We start from the raw sequence: 12806 nt of genomic DNA, 5'->3' as shown, positions 1-12806 counted from the left end.
CAATCCCTGGCCATGGTAAGAAGCCTATAAATCCTGGGAAGGAAAATAAACTCTGCTCTTTCTGCACCATACCTCAACCTGTGTCCGCGTGATCTACTGATCTTCAGCGGTAACATATTAGTAGACTAAGCTTTAATATGCATTACAAAACATAAAAGCCTAAGAACTAGAAGTGTATGGCTTGGAAAAGAGACACAGTGTCCACTAATTGCAATGTGTTCCACAGCCATGCAATGACAAATTCACAGAATTCTACATTAAAATAAAGGGTAATATTTGTGTGAACTCCTATTTCCTTCACAGATGAGCAAAAGAATGCTGGAAAGAAGTTAATTACAAACAAAAAGATGCAAATGATCAAGACAGAGCAAAGTTGTGGTGTTTTTGTGGGTTTTTTTTTGTGGTTTTTTGTTCTTGGTTTTTTTTTGCTAATCTTCCCTTAGGTTTTAGGATAGGATATATATAAACACTGAATATTTACAGGACATATTTCCTTTCAAATTCAGGGACAGAAAATTATGTCTTTACTGACATGCCAGAAGATAACCCTATTTCTCATACATACTTAGGCTAAACTGACATAGAAAGAGAAACATCACATATGTAGACAGTTAAAGGAATACGTATTTATTTAAAGTGATGCAGTTACTCCACATGCTGTCTCAATTATTATTATCTCTACTGTGCATTATATACATTAAATCGTGCCTGTTCTCACTGGTAATACAAGCCAATACAAACTCCATCCAAATTAAATCTTCATTCTGTAGGCAGGTTATTGCTCCTATGTTATGAACATACTCTTGGGAACAAAAGTTTTTTGAGAGCAGGAGAAAACATGTACTGTTTCTTAAGCCATTAATGTCCAAGATCAGTACTTTTTTCTATGCTGGTTGTTTTAGCATATTCCCAGTACTGTTAGTAAACCCTGTAAATGTAAGGCTTGTATTTGTAGCAGTAATTAGTAGCAAACCAGGCATGGAAATGGATTATAAAAATCCTCTTAAACATTCTGCAAGAGATGAAAGGTATTCTGAGGTCATAAAAAAATGACAAATCATTCCTTAATCACTATTTCACAGAAGGAATTATTTTTTTGAAAATTGCACTGTTCCATTTCAACAACTTTCTCTTGCAGGGTAAAACATTTCCTATGAAGAAAAATAATCTTGGGAAGTTTCAATTAAAGGTTTAAAACGCACAATGAATAATATTACTAGCAAAATACACATTTAGTATAATAAACCTAGTCAAGTTTATTAGCTATTTTCAATGATCCTAACAAAATGGACTGAGCCAAGTGTATAATGAGGAAGTCTAAAATAGGTGCCCTGGATGAGACAGCCTCACAAACTAGACTCTTGCCATCTTTTTCACAGAATGTATTTTTGATACACTGTACTCCTTTTGGGTGCATTAATCTTAATTTAGACATCTGTCCCAATTTTACCTGTACAAAGTTTATGAGCAAATTAGTGTTATGAGGATATTAACAGCTGAGAATTTTGTAGTTCTGCTTCCTTATCACCTTCTTTTGAGTAAATAAAAGCATATAAATATTTCAATAGAGAGAGATGAGCTCCCTCAGTATTGAGAATTTGGTAGACACTCTGGTACATACATGTATGACAATCAGGCATCACCACATTTATCAACATTAAAAGTGGACTGGAAGAAGAAATGGCTTAAAAATACCAGCTGTAACTACTTACCTTCTTTCTTCTCCTTCGCTTCTTCTTCTCTTTGGCTGCTTGTGCCTGTTTATGCTCCCATACCAGGTTAGTCAAGTTAGCCACATACTCATCTGTTTGCTGCAACAGGTAAGCCAAGCGTCTGTCCTTCTTTTGATCAATCAGCTTACGGTAGCCTTCTTCATCTTCAGCCTAGTGACACAAAAGATATGTCAGTCATCACAGAAATGATGGTGAATGTGCACCATCCAACTCTTATCCCACTAATGAAGTGTTATCTTAGGTCATTATGATTTGCACAGAGGAGATACAAGGGTAAAGAGCTTATTGGATGATCAGGCCCAGAGAGTCATGTATTGGTATCAAAATGTCATGGCATCATAGGGGCTGGCAGGGACCTTAATGATCATCTAGTTTAAATTCCCCTGCCATGGGCAGGGACACCTTCCACTAGACCACATTGCTCAAAACCATATCCAGCCTGGCCATTAACACTTCTAGGCATGGGGCATCCACAACTTTTGAGAGCAACACATTCTAGTATCTCACCACTCTCACAGTGAAGTATTTCTTCCTAATAACTACTCAAAACCATACTTTCATAAAACCCAAACTAGTTATTAAGGTTCGAAGATGCCAATGATAACAAGCCAAATCATCAGTTTGACACTGCCAGCTCCCCCAGTAAACCATGTCATCAAGCACCACATCCACATGTTTTCTGAACTGCCCAGGCAGCCTGCTTCAATGCTTGACAACCCTTTCATTGAAGTACTTTCTTTGATATAAAATCCAATCTAAACCTTCCCCAGCACAACTTGAGATGATTTCTGCTTGTGCTATCGCTTGTTACCTGGGAAAAGAAACCAGCCTCCGTCTTGCTACAACCCCCTTTCAGGAGCCTATACAGAGCAATGAGAGCCTGCCTGAGCCTCCTTTTCTCCAGGCTAAACAACTCCAGGTCCTTCAGCTGTTCCTCACAGGACTTGTGCTCCAGACACTTCCCCAACTCCACTGCCCTTCTTTGAACATATTCCAGCACCTCAGTGTCTTTGTTATAGTGAGGGGCCCAGAACTGAACACACAATTTGAGGTGTGGTGTCACCAGCACGAAGTACAAGGTGACACCACACCTTGTACAAGGAGCCTGCTCTGGCTCCTGCTGGCCACACTATTGCTGGCACAGGTCAGGATGCCATTGGCCTCCTTGGCCACCTGGGTGGCCAAGTTCAGCTGCTGTCACCAGCACCCCCAGGGCCTTTTCCTCTGGGCAGCTTTCCAGCCACTCTGCCCCAGCCTGTGGCACTGCCTGGGGCTGTCGTGACCCAAGGGCAGGGTCTAGTACTTTGCCTTTTTTATCATGGCACTTTGCCATATCAGGAGCCTCAGTTTTTGATGTAGTCCACGACACAGATGGCTTTCTGGTCTGCAAGTGCAAATGGCTGGGTCCTGCTCACCTTGTCATCCCCCAATACACCCAAAATCCTTCACTGCAAGGTGTCTGAGAGTCATATTTTGCCTGAAGACAGTGTGAAGAGTCTTAACACAGGAGCCTATCCTGTGTCATGTTGTGTTTAACATGTCTACCAGTGACATTGAGTATGGGATGAACTTCAGTCAAGTTTGCAGAGGACGTGAAACCAGGGGATAGCTGTCAATATGCTCAAGGGCTGGGCTGCACTTCAGAAGGCAGAAAAGCTGTGCCATTTCTCATGTTAGAGGTTTTCAAGATAGGGCTGAAAAAAGCCTTGAGCAACTGGTTTTGAACTCAATGTAAACACTTCTGGATGGTGGTTCAACCTTCTAGAAGGCTGAGTGACTCTGAGAGAGACATTCCATGATTCTATAGATCTCCTACTCTCATGTACCAATGACTAGAAAAATCTACAGCAGTTATGACTGGCAATGGAGGAAAACAATATCAACACTACATTAGGCAGATTGAATGTCCTGAAACAGAGATAGTAAATCTCCTACAGAGATGACTTTTTGAAGACCTGAAGTGCAGGCAGTTCATCAGCAGGCAGTTCACCAAGAGGAAGAACATAGGAGCTGGACATAAAACTGTATTTAGTCCTTTTCCAGTATGGATACAGATCCCTTTTTTCTGAATGTCATGTTAGGGTTTTTTGTGTTAAATTTATATCACTGTTCTACTCTGGTTTTATTTCATCTCTGATAGAGCTCACTATCAGAAACAGGATTCACCATATAAACTCTATCCCTGGCAATTTCTGCATCCTTGTCATACTGTGTAAGAGTGTTGGACATACAACAAATATTACTTTCAAGTGCTGTGATGATGTAATACAGAATGTCACAAAAAGTACAAAATAAGCAGCAGAGATGCCTGTCTCAGTTTTGGCTGAAACAATAAATTAAGGAAGTATACAGTGCCTTATGAAAACCAAACATGAGTAAGAAATACTTTAAAGATGATTACTTTCAAATACAGCATTCTGGGAGATTTCCTGCTTTTCTAGAGACACCAGAACGGCATACAGTTAGAAAGAATATCTATAATGTTCAAACTGAGCTTACAAAACTGCTTGCAAAATTCCATTGTTATATTCAACCTATCAAAATTACAATTCTCAAATCCCAAGTTTTTAGGAAAAACAAATTATCATTATGATTGTTGTTGTTGTTGTTTTTATTGCTTCTAATGTTACCGAATACACAGTCTGTGTGATCTAGCCAAGGTACTTATTTAATACATTTAAGCTCGTCTTAACAGTATCTTCTTAAATCACACCAATGCCCATTTTTGCATTTATATATATATATATAGTACTATTAATGAGCTGTGACACAATCACCATTTCTAATCATAGTAAATGAAGGGCAATTTGTGGAATGAATTCAGCATTCCTGAAAAGATAAACAAAAAGTTCTAGATATGGCACATTTTCAGAGACCATGGCAAGCATCTGAGAGGAGATAATGTTTTAAAAAAACCCACTAGTACACATCTGTAAACGCCAAATTTACTGCAACTGGACTAAAACTAAATAGGCAAAATAACCACATTAACAAAACACAAGATTGGTTTTGCAGAAGGATTTAATTGAGCAGTAGGTGCAAAACCCTAAACTGAAAATGCCTATGAAATTCTGTATGTATGGTAAGAGCTTAACCAGTCTTGGTGAGGTGTTTTAGGAGAAAGCACTGATAATCTGGAAGCATTGGTATCCTGTTCCATTTCTGGACATTCAAATATACTTCATATTTTTCAGCAGTGGATATCTTCATTACTTATCACACTATGTGTTCAATTTGACATATGCTGAACATCAGAATATACGAAAGTATTTCCCAAATGTCAATATTGCTTTCGTTTAAAATCAGCTCCTTTTTAAAAATAAAATATTTAAAAATATTTTTAAAAATTATTAACATTTTTACAAGCTAGGTTAGACAAAATGCTGATGATTATCTCCAATTATAAAAAAGCTCTATAATACTGATTACTATGTAATTTTAATAAATGTTCTAGGGCCTACACATTTGTTATTCTCTTATGCAAATTCTTAATTCACACTTTACACAAGCTTTCATTTCCTAGTTTCTACCATTGTTACATTTAGTTCTTTCTGCATTTCATTTTGTGATTTTTAAAACCAAATTTTTCAGCCCATATTCATGGTGGGGATAGATTCTGGACATTCTAGATGTAAACTAGTGTTTACATCTGCACCTCTATTAGATACTTACTGCTTTTGCCAGCAACTAAGATAGAGCTAACCAATGTCTTGAAGAATTTTTTCTACCCCAAGTTACTGACATACTTGTTCATATGGACTGATCTGTTTATGCTTTGAATTCCAGACTTATTTTAACTCCTGAAATGCAGGCAGCCCCTTGAATGGTTCCACAGCATTCTGAAGAGACATGATTATATACAGACACATTTTACTCTGTTCTTAGAATGATATGGCTGATATTGTGAAGGTATAGGGAAGGAAAAAACATGAAATGGTAAGAAGTGTGATCTGAAGCATTAAATGGGTAGAACTGACTGCTATCCATTCTCAAAATACATGCATTACTGCTATTGGTTAGGTACTCTCGTATGTGAAATCAACTGTATGTAAAAATTATGGAGTAATGCCATGAACAAGTTAATCATCTGGAATCTTCAAAACGAAAAAACCTAGAAATAAAACAAAATCCATTATTTTTAAAATGGACCAATAGCCCTGCAATTATATAAAAACATTAATAAGATTAAGTTGCTGTTATTCAGTGGCTGTGCTAAGTTTTTTTGCTAGTACAAAAAACCTACAGTCCTATACAAAAACTTTAAAAAAGAAGTAGCTATGGATTAAATTCAAAAGTATCACACTAACAGAAATATATGCAACAAAATGTAGTAGTTTTGGATTTATACTTTTTTTATTAGCAAGTACTTCACAATTGAAACACATGGGAGTGGCTGAGATAGTAAATAAACATATTAAAAGGATACAGTACGTAACTTTAACTAATTTAACCATCCTTACCATTAGTCTCCTCATTCTTTCTTTCTCAATTCTCTCAGTTTCTTTTTTCTGCTCACGTTCAGTGTTGGCATGCCAAGTTGCCACAGCTTTTGAAAGTTTCTGAATTTTCCCAGCGACTGACCGGTGGTACTCTTTAAAATCTTTAGCATGCTGCAATATGCTATTCAGGTATTCCTAGAAAGAGAATCAAGTTAGTGCAGGCAATCTGACATAGCATGGATTTGAAATCTGGAATGTTGGAGTTCTAATCTTACAGTCTTCCAATTACTTATCATGCCCCTTGGAGTTTTTTAATCAAATAAACTCCAAATGTAAATGAAATATGTAAAAGAGATCTGCACAGCAAAGTGCACTTCTGTCATGGGGCAAGCTCCTAATAACTTAAAATACCTGGTGCTTCTGCCTACGCTTCCTCTCCTGTTCTATCTTCTGCTGTTTTTCAAGCTTTTCTGTCATACGAGCCTCTCTCAAAGTCTGGCGCTTGCTTCGTTTGTAGGCTTTGGAGTTCAATGCTGTCTCGAGTGTTGTGTCACGACGCATGCAGGCTACCACCTCTTGTCTTAACTACCAGTGGAGAGAGTGGCGGAAAGACAAACACTCAAACACTTAGCTCTTAATAAAACAACTTTAAACACTGTTATGATAAAGTAGAAAAGTAAACAGTTCAAAATATATAGTTCAAAATTACAGCTCTAAAAAGATACAGCAGTGATACAGTTGCAACAGCTACATCTGTTACCCTAAACAAATCTTAAACCTTCACAGAATGATCAAAAGCCTTAATTACTTTTAAACATAATTTCTTCCCTCTTTGCAGATGCTGGTAACAACTGTCCTGCTGCAGAAAAAAGGGCGAGTCAAGATGTTACACCATCAAAATAAAACACAAACAAACCACATAGATAATGCATTTTCTAGTGTAGGACCTGTACATAATTGACAAGTTGTTTTATTGCCAGCTGGACAGAAGACAGGTGGGAGAGGTAAATGTAAAGAGCTTGGAACAGTATTGCCACAGTCCCAGCAGTAGAGCAGGGAGAGCCTGCTGCTTTGCATCTGATCTCTGACAAAACTTCATTACAAAGGAGTGCCAAGGGTAGAAAGGAAGGAAGACTTGGACACCATGGCACAACTCCTGCCAAGGCTTTTGTCAGGAAGTATTTTGCTTGACCTGCCAAATTGCATCTTTGTTCTTCCAAACTAACTGCAAAAGCCAATGGCAAGAGGCCCATAACAGTCTGGCAGTGTGATTCCTTTTCTGAAATTAATTTGCTTATACAGGCACTCAACATTCAAGTTAAATCTTATGTATGATCCTGTTATGTTTCATTTTCAAAGTCTGCACCACAGTGGAAATCCCAAAAACAAATCATAGAGAAAACCACACAAAACACCAACACACGATTTTTATTAAACAAGGGGACTTGTGGAAATACTAAGTATGTCCAGAAGGAGGTATCTGTTGAGAAGATCTGTTCTGAAAATCAGCTTGGAGTCTGTCCAGCACTTTTTTCTTTCCTTTGTACTAATGTCATGTTCATTACAAAAGACACATTTCCACGACTTACTTGTTGGTTACATTAGCTGCATACACTTTGCACTAATAGAAAATCTCTTTCCAGTTTACTCTTTGCTGCATGAACAGGTTTGCTTGTGGCCACTATGAAAATTTTCCTCAAGTAAACAGCATTACCTGGCGTTGGAAGTTCAGTAGCCTAAGTGCCTTCAACTCCACTGTAGCTTTGGTTCGCAGATCAGGGGGGAGAGAGCCAGGCAAGTTCTCTAGTTCCTGAATTCTGTGAGCAATTCGAGCCTGAAGTCTACAAAACAGAAAACTGCGTAAGACACCACAAGAAATCTGAAAGGCATTACTAAAACCATATAGTAAAAATAGTCAGTTTAACTCAGTCATTTACATGTCTTTTTCTGTTTTTTCTGAACTAACACGCTTTTGCGGAGATGACACTGGGTATCTTTTTCCACTTTGAAAATAAATTGTGAAGTTATCAAAATGCCCCTTGGCCTTTTCTTTTCAACTAGAACTAGATATGTGAATCTAAACTTGGGAATTCTATTTTACATGCTATTATTCAGGAGTCTACTTTCAAGCTTCTTTGATGGGTGTTATTTTTATGCAATGTAGTCAGTGATGACATAGACCATATTTGCCTTATTATCTGGAATTCTACTTCATTATTTTATTGACTAAGTTTGTTCATAAAGTATTCACAGCTATATAGCTGCTACTATAAATCAAATTCTACTTCACTCTTCCTCTAGAAGCTCATTTTGTGTTCATTTACAAATTCAACAGAGATAAAAAGAAGGAATAATCGACAAGACAGACAGAAGTTGATTTTTTTCCAACTTCAATATTACCAGAAGTAGTCTAAAGTTCCTGGGAAAAAAAAAATAGGATGGAATCCTGCATTACTGCAGAAGACTATTTTGGTGTCTTTAAGAGAGTAAAAAACTGCAGCAGAATTAGATAAGTAATGATTGTCATACAGACTGAAAACGCAAATCAAGAAGAGTTATTTCTTAACTAAAGAGAATTTCATTAAACTCTCTCTAGTTAATATTAAATTATTCTTCTCAGTCCAGGAAAGTTCACTATTCCTGCAGAAACAGTTTTCATTCAGAAAATGACACTGCCTTATTTTGCTATTTCCAGTTTATATACTACACTAAGATGTTCACATTTTGCACCACTGTGCATTCCACTTAGTAAGAAGATATTTTAGTTCACCTAAGGATGTAAAATCTTGAGAATTAAGTGTTTCTAGGAGAGATGGACTAGCTAGTGTACGTTCATACAAAAAAGCAGTCAAGCTGTACAAAATCACATGCTCTACCTGTCGTTTACCCACACATGAATGCAATCCTGCATCACAACGATTATTTATTACTCTTTCTCCCTTCCTAAACATCTGTAGTCTGTCTCCTGAAACTATCACCTAAAAACAGTTACAGCCAAAACCCAGTTTCCCTGACTTTAATGAAACCTTAAGGGAGCAGTCACAACCCTTCCAAACCTTTGAGTTGTGAACTTAATAAAGCAACTGAATACTGAACATATTTTCAGTTTCTTTTTACATTCATGCTAGCAATGAGTGTTTCTTCATGAGGATGAGTTAATCTAAGTTCTCCTTGACATACCTTATAGTTTTAGATAACTAACTGTTAAGAGTCACTTGCAAACAAACATGAAGTGAAATGCTGACTTCTTAGTTCTGTCAGAATTAGTTTTTTTCTTTAACTTCAGGTATAAAACATATAGAAGTGATTGCTAACATAAAAGTTTACACAACTGAGGTTCAAGCAATTGAATTGTCAAAGGGGGACTGGTCCCTACATTTCTATCATCAAAATTTGTAAAAAAAGAAATCAAAACACACGTTTCTTGAGATATATCTAAACATATCGAAGTTCATAGAGTGTGTTTATTATGTCCCATCGCCACATTATGCAATCCACTCCCACATAAAACCCATTTCACTGCTAATAATTTTTTTCAACTTAATAAAGAAGGCAGATCAGAAATAAATGTGCATGAAATTTTATCATTAAATTATATGACAAAAAATAAATTAATGGTATCATTAGTATTCCAGGATAACTTTTCCTTCAACTATTTTCCTCATACGTTGAAATGCACTGAGCTACAAACAATGACAGTTCAATGCTATGGTGCATGGTTGCCCTTCCTTTAATAACCCAGTAAGAGGGAAGCCATAGGAACAAAAGAAAATCAGTATTTCTAAGTCAGTAGAGATACTACTTCAGAAAACTCCTATTGTAACTCAGATCAGGACTTCATTCAAAAAAAGTCCAGAACAAAGAAAGTTGAAATAGTAATGAAAATCTACAGTACCCATATGGAAGAATAAAGAAAGTGACAACCAGATGGGTTTCATATGAACAAAAAACCAAAACAAAACAGAACATAACAAGACAAAAAACAAACACCAAAACCAACAACATGTTTTGAAGTTTGATTTCATACTTTTCTAGAAGTACTATTTATATGTGTATATACATACAGTACTAATAGATTAATGGTAATAATGTTTTCTTCAAAAGTCAGTAGGATTTTTTAAAGAATTCCAACTCAAGTGAATTGAAGAATGGTCTGAGCAATCTCTCACCACAGACACCTTCCAGTCTTTAAAGGAAGTGACCCAATTTGTTGTACTGCTGCTATTTTCAAACAACAAGGCAAACAGCTGGTAAAGAGAATCCCAGGAAAAAAACTTTCCTAGATCTTTTTACAATCACTTGAAGTATGCAATCTCACCCTTTAAAGAATGTAATAAATTAATCTTTGCAGTCCAGCAATTTACCTTCATGCAGAAAGTGACTACTCTATGTATGCAGAGATCTCTTTGCAAACTAAGTGATGAACACTCATTTCTCATTAACTTGGATCAACAGCAGATCAAACCTGCCTAGTACAGATGCCATGCAATAAAAAATACACTTTGCAGGTAACAGGAAGAAACTATGTACAATCTGCAGGACATTACCAGGTCTATTATTTTTTAATGTGCAATGACAATGAGAAGGTGGAAAAAGCCTTTCAACATAATAGAACAACTTTAAATTATAGGCATTATTATCTTAATACAGTTCTTCAGTGAGATTAAAAAGCAACACTTTATTTTAAAGAAAGCATTAAGGAGAGTTTTATAAAAACATGTGTAATGGAATTGTGTGGCTAGGTGTTGCTAGCAGGGAGGCCACAGCACTGGCTTCTGTGAGAACCTGCCCAAAGGTTTCCCTACACCCAGCAGAGCTAATGCCAGCCAGCTCCAGGATAGACCCTCCATCTGTAAAGGCTGAGCCAATCAAAAATGGTGGTAAATGCCTCTGTGACAGAAGACTCAGGAAGGGAGAAACAAGGTTACTGGGCAGGTGTAATTGTGGATACAAAAGAGCAGGGTGAGAACATGTGAGCAGAACAACTCTGTACAGATACCAAGATCACTGGAGAAGGAGGGGCAGGAGGTGCTACAGGCAGAGCTGAGATTCCTCTTCACCCCATGGTGCAGGCCATGGTGAGGCAGCTGTGCCCCTGCAGCCCAAGGAGCATCACATGGATGCTGAGTCCCACCTGGAATTCAAACGGTTTTCAAAGCATAATGCCCCTTTATTAAAAGGGTTTAGTGTGAGATCTCAAGAGCCAGCTGTTTCATAATGCTTTCACTAACCTCAGTGCTTTCAGGATAATGATGTTTATTTTGGCTTTTTTCTGCTCTGCTTTTATTAAGAAATTGTGAAGACACATTTCTGAATTAAACTTACCTATATTAAAGCTAAATCCAGCACCATTCAAACAGAAGCTGTCTGTTTTTTCAAAAAAAGTTTTTTCAAAACTTTTGTCTGATGTTACGTTATACAGTTTTAACTAATGAAAAGATTTCCATGAGTTCTACATATTCTGGAACTGAAAGCAAAATTAAACACCAGTAATGCTCAACATTAAAAAAGCTTGGATCTTACATCTATGTTCAAGGAAAAAAATAAATCATAAAATCTAAAATAAAAAGATATAAAATCTTTCTGTTGGGTAATCCCTATCAAACTTCCATCTCACTCTGCCAAGACCATCAGTGTATTTAGAACCTAACAGATACGCTGTATCTGTAACTAGTTCTCTAAGTAAGTAAAAGCATCAGCTTTATTTTTTGTCACTCCTCACTTTCCTCTGTTTATGAATACTAAGATATAATAGCTTGACACAAGTAGTGCAATATAGCAGGGCTGAAAACACAGGAACAGTAACAATTTGAGGTTAATTGATGTAGAAAATGTTACATTGTACTGGCCGTATGATTCTTAGTTGAAACTAGTGCTACAATTCTTCTGTCAGAATAACTGTGAAACCATAAAATGGTGTGTTTTACAAGCTTTCTGAAAAAGGTCTGGAAAATAGTGATTGCTCATGCTGAAACAGTTATAGCCATTCAGTCCTAGGGTATATGGGTAAGACTGGCAGAATGATGACAAGAATGCACTGACAGAACTACTTAAACAATACCTGACACAAAATATAAGAGCTTTCCTGTAACAAAGGCCTGAATTCTGGGCATGGCATCACACCCTGAAGTGCATCATGGTGTTTTATCTTCATGAAGCAAAAGTCATTAAACCAGCCTTCTGAGGGATCACCATCCCTCTTGGCTACCTTGTTCTACAAATTCAAAGTAACAATGCAAGATGCACCATTAATCCAAAACAGGTAGTACTTTCAGTCCAATTGCTTTCCTCTGACTGAAAATCATCAGGAACATATGTTAGGTGCAGGTCAAAATCCTTCTCCCTGGCAGATTCTCAGGGTCAGTTGTTAAATAGCCTTGGTAATGTGAAGAGGGAAGAAGTCTAACTCCAAAAGATATGTCACACCCTATACTTTGTAACAAATGTATTACATGGTCTAAACAGAACACTCAGAAGGCAATTTTTGAAAAATTATGGTTCCTGGTACACTTCTTTTTAATCTTGCCCATGACCTTCTTATTCTCTTCACTCTTTAGTTGTCCAGACAAATCCATCATATTAATAAAATGTGGTTTTGCTGTGGCTACTAACTCTTCAGCCTTTTGACCCTCTC

The 12806-nt window shown here is 37.0% G+C and overlaps 1 protein-coding gene across 6 annotated transcripts in view; it reads right to left on the bottom strand.

Annotated features, from left to right (window-relative positions):
• Nucleotides 1–12806, bottom strand: part of SMARCA2 (SWI/SNF related, matrix associated, actin dependent regulator of chromatin, subfamily a, member 2) — a 121740-nt gene that overhangs the window by 74632 nt on the left and 34302 nt on the right. For all 6 annotated transcript variants that reach the window (XM_015652615.2, XM_015652611.2, XM_015652617.3 and 3 more), the window contains 4 exons: nucleotides 7887–8013; nucleotides 6584–6757; nucleotides 6194–6367; nucleotides 1713–1883 (listed from right to left, as the gene is read on the bottom strand). In XM_015652615.2, coding sequence (XP_015508101.1) covers nucleotides 1713–1883; nucleotides 6194–6367; nucleotides 6584–6757; nucleotides 7887–8013 — 646 coding nt within the window. The remainder of the gene's footprint in view (nucleotides 1–1712; nucleotides 1884–6193; nucleotides 6368–6583; nucleotides 6758–7886; nucleotides 8014–12806) is intronic.

The sequence above is a fragment of the Parus major genome, chromosome Z (genome assembly GCF_001522545.3).
Source record: "Parus major isolate Abel chromosome Z, Parus_major1.1, whole genome shotgun sequence".
NCBI classification, from domain to species: domain Eukaryota; kingdom Metazoa; phylum Chordata; class Aves; order Passeriformes; family Paridae; genus Parus; species Parus major.
The sequence above is the reverse complement of the archived record's forward strand: the minus strand, read 5'-3'. Positions and strand labels throughout refer to the sequence as shown.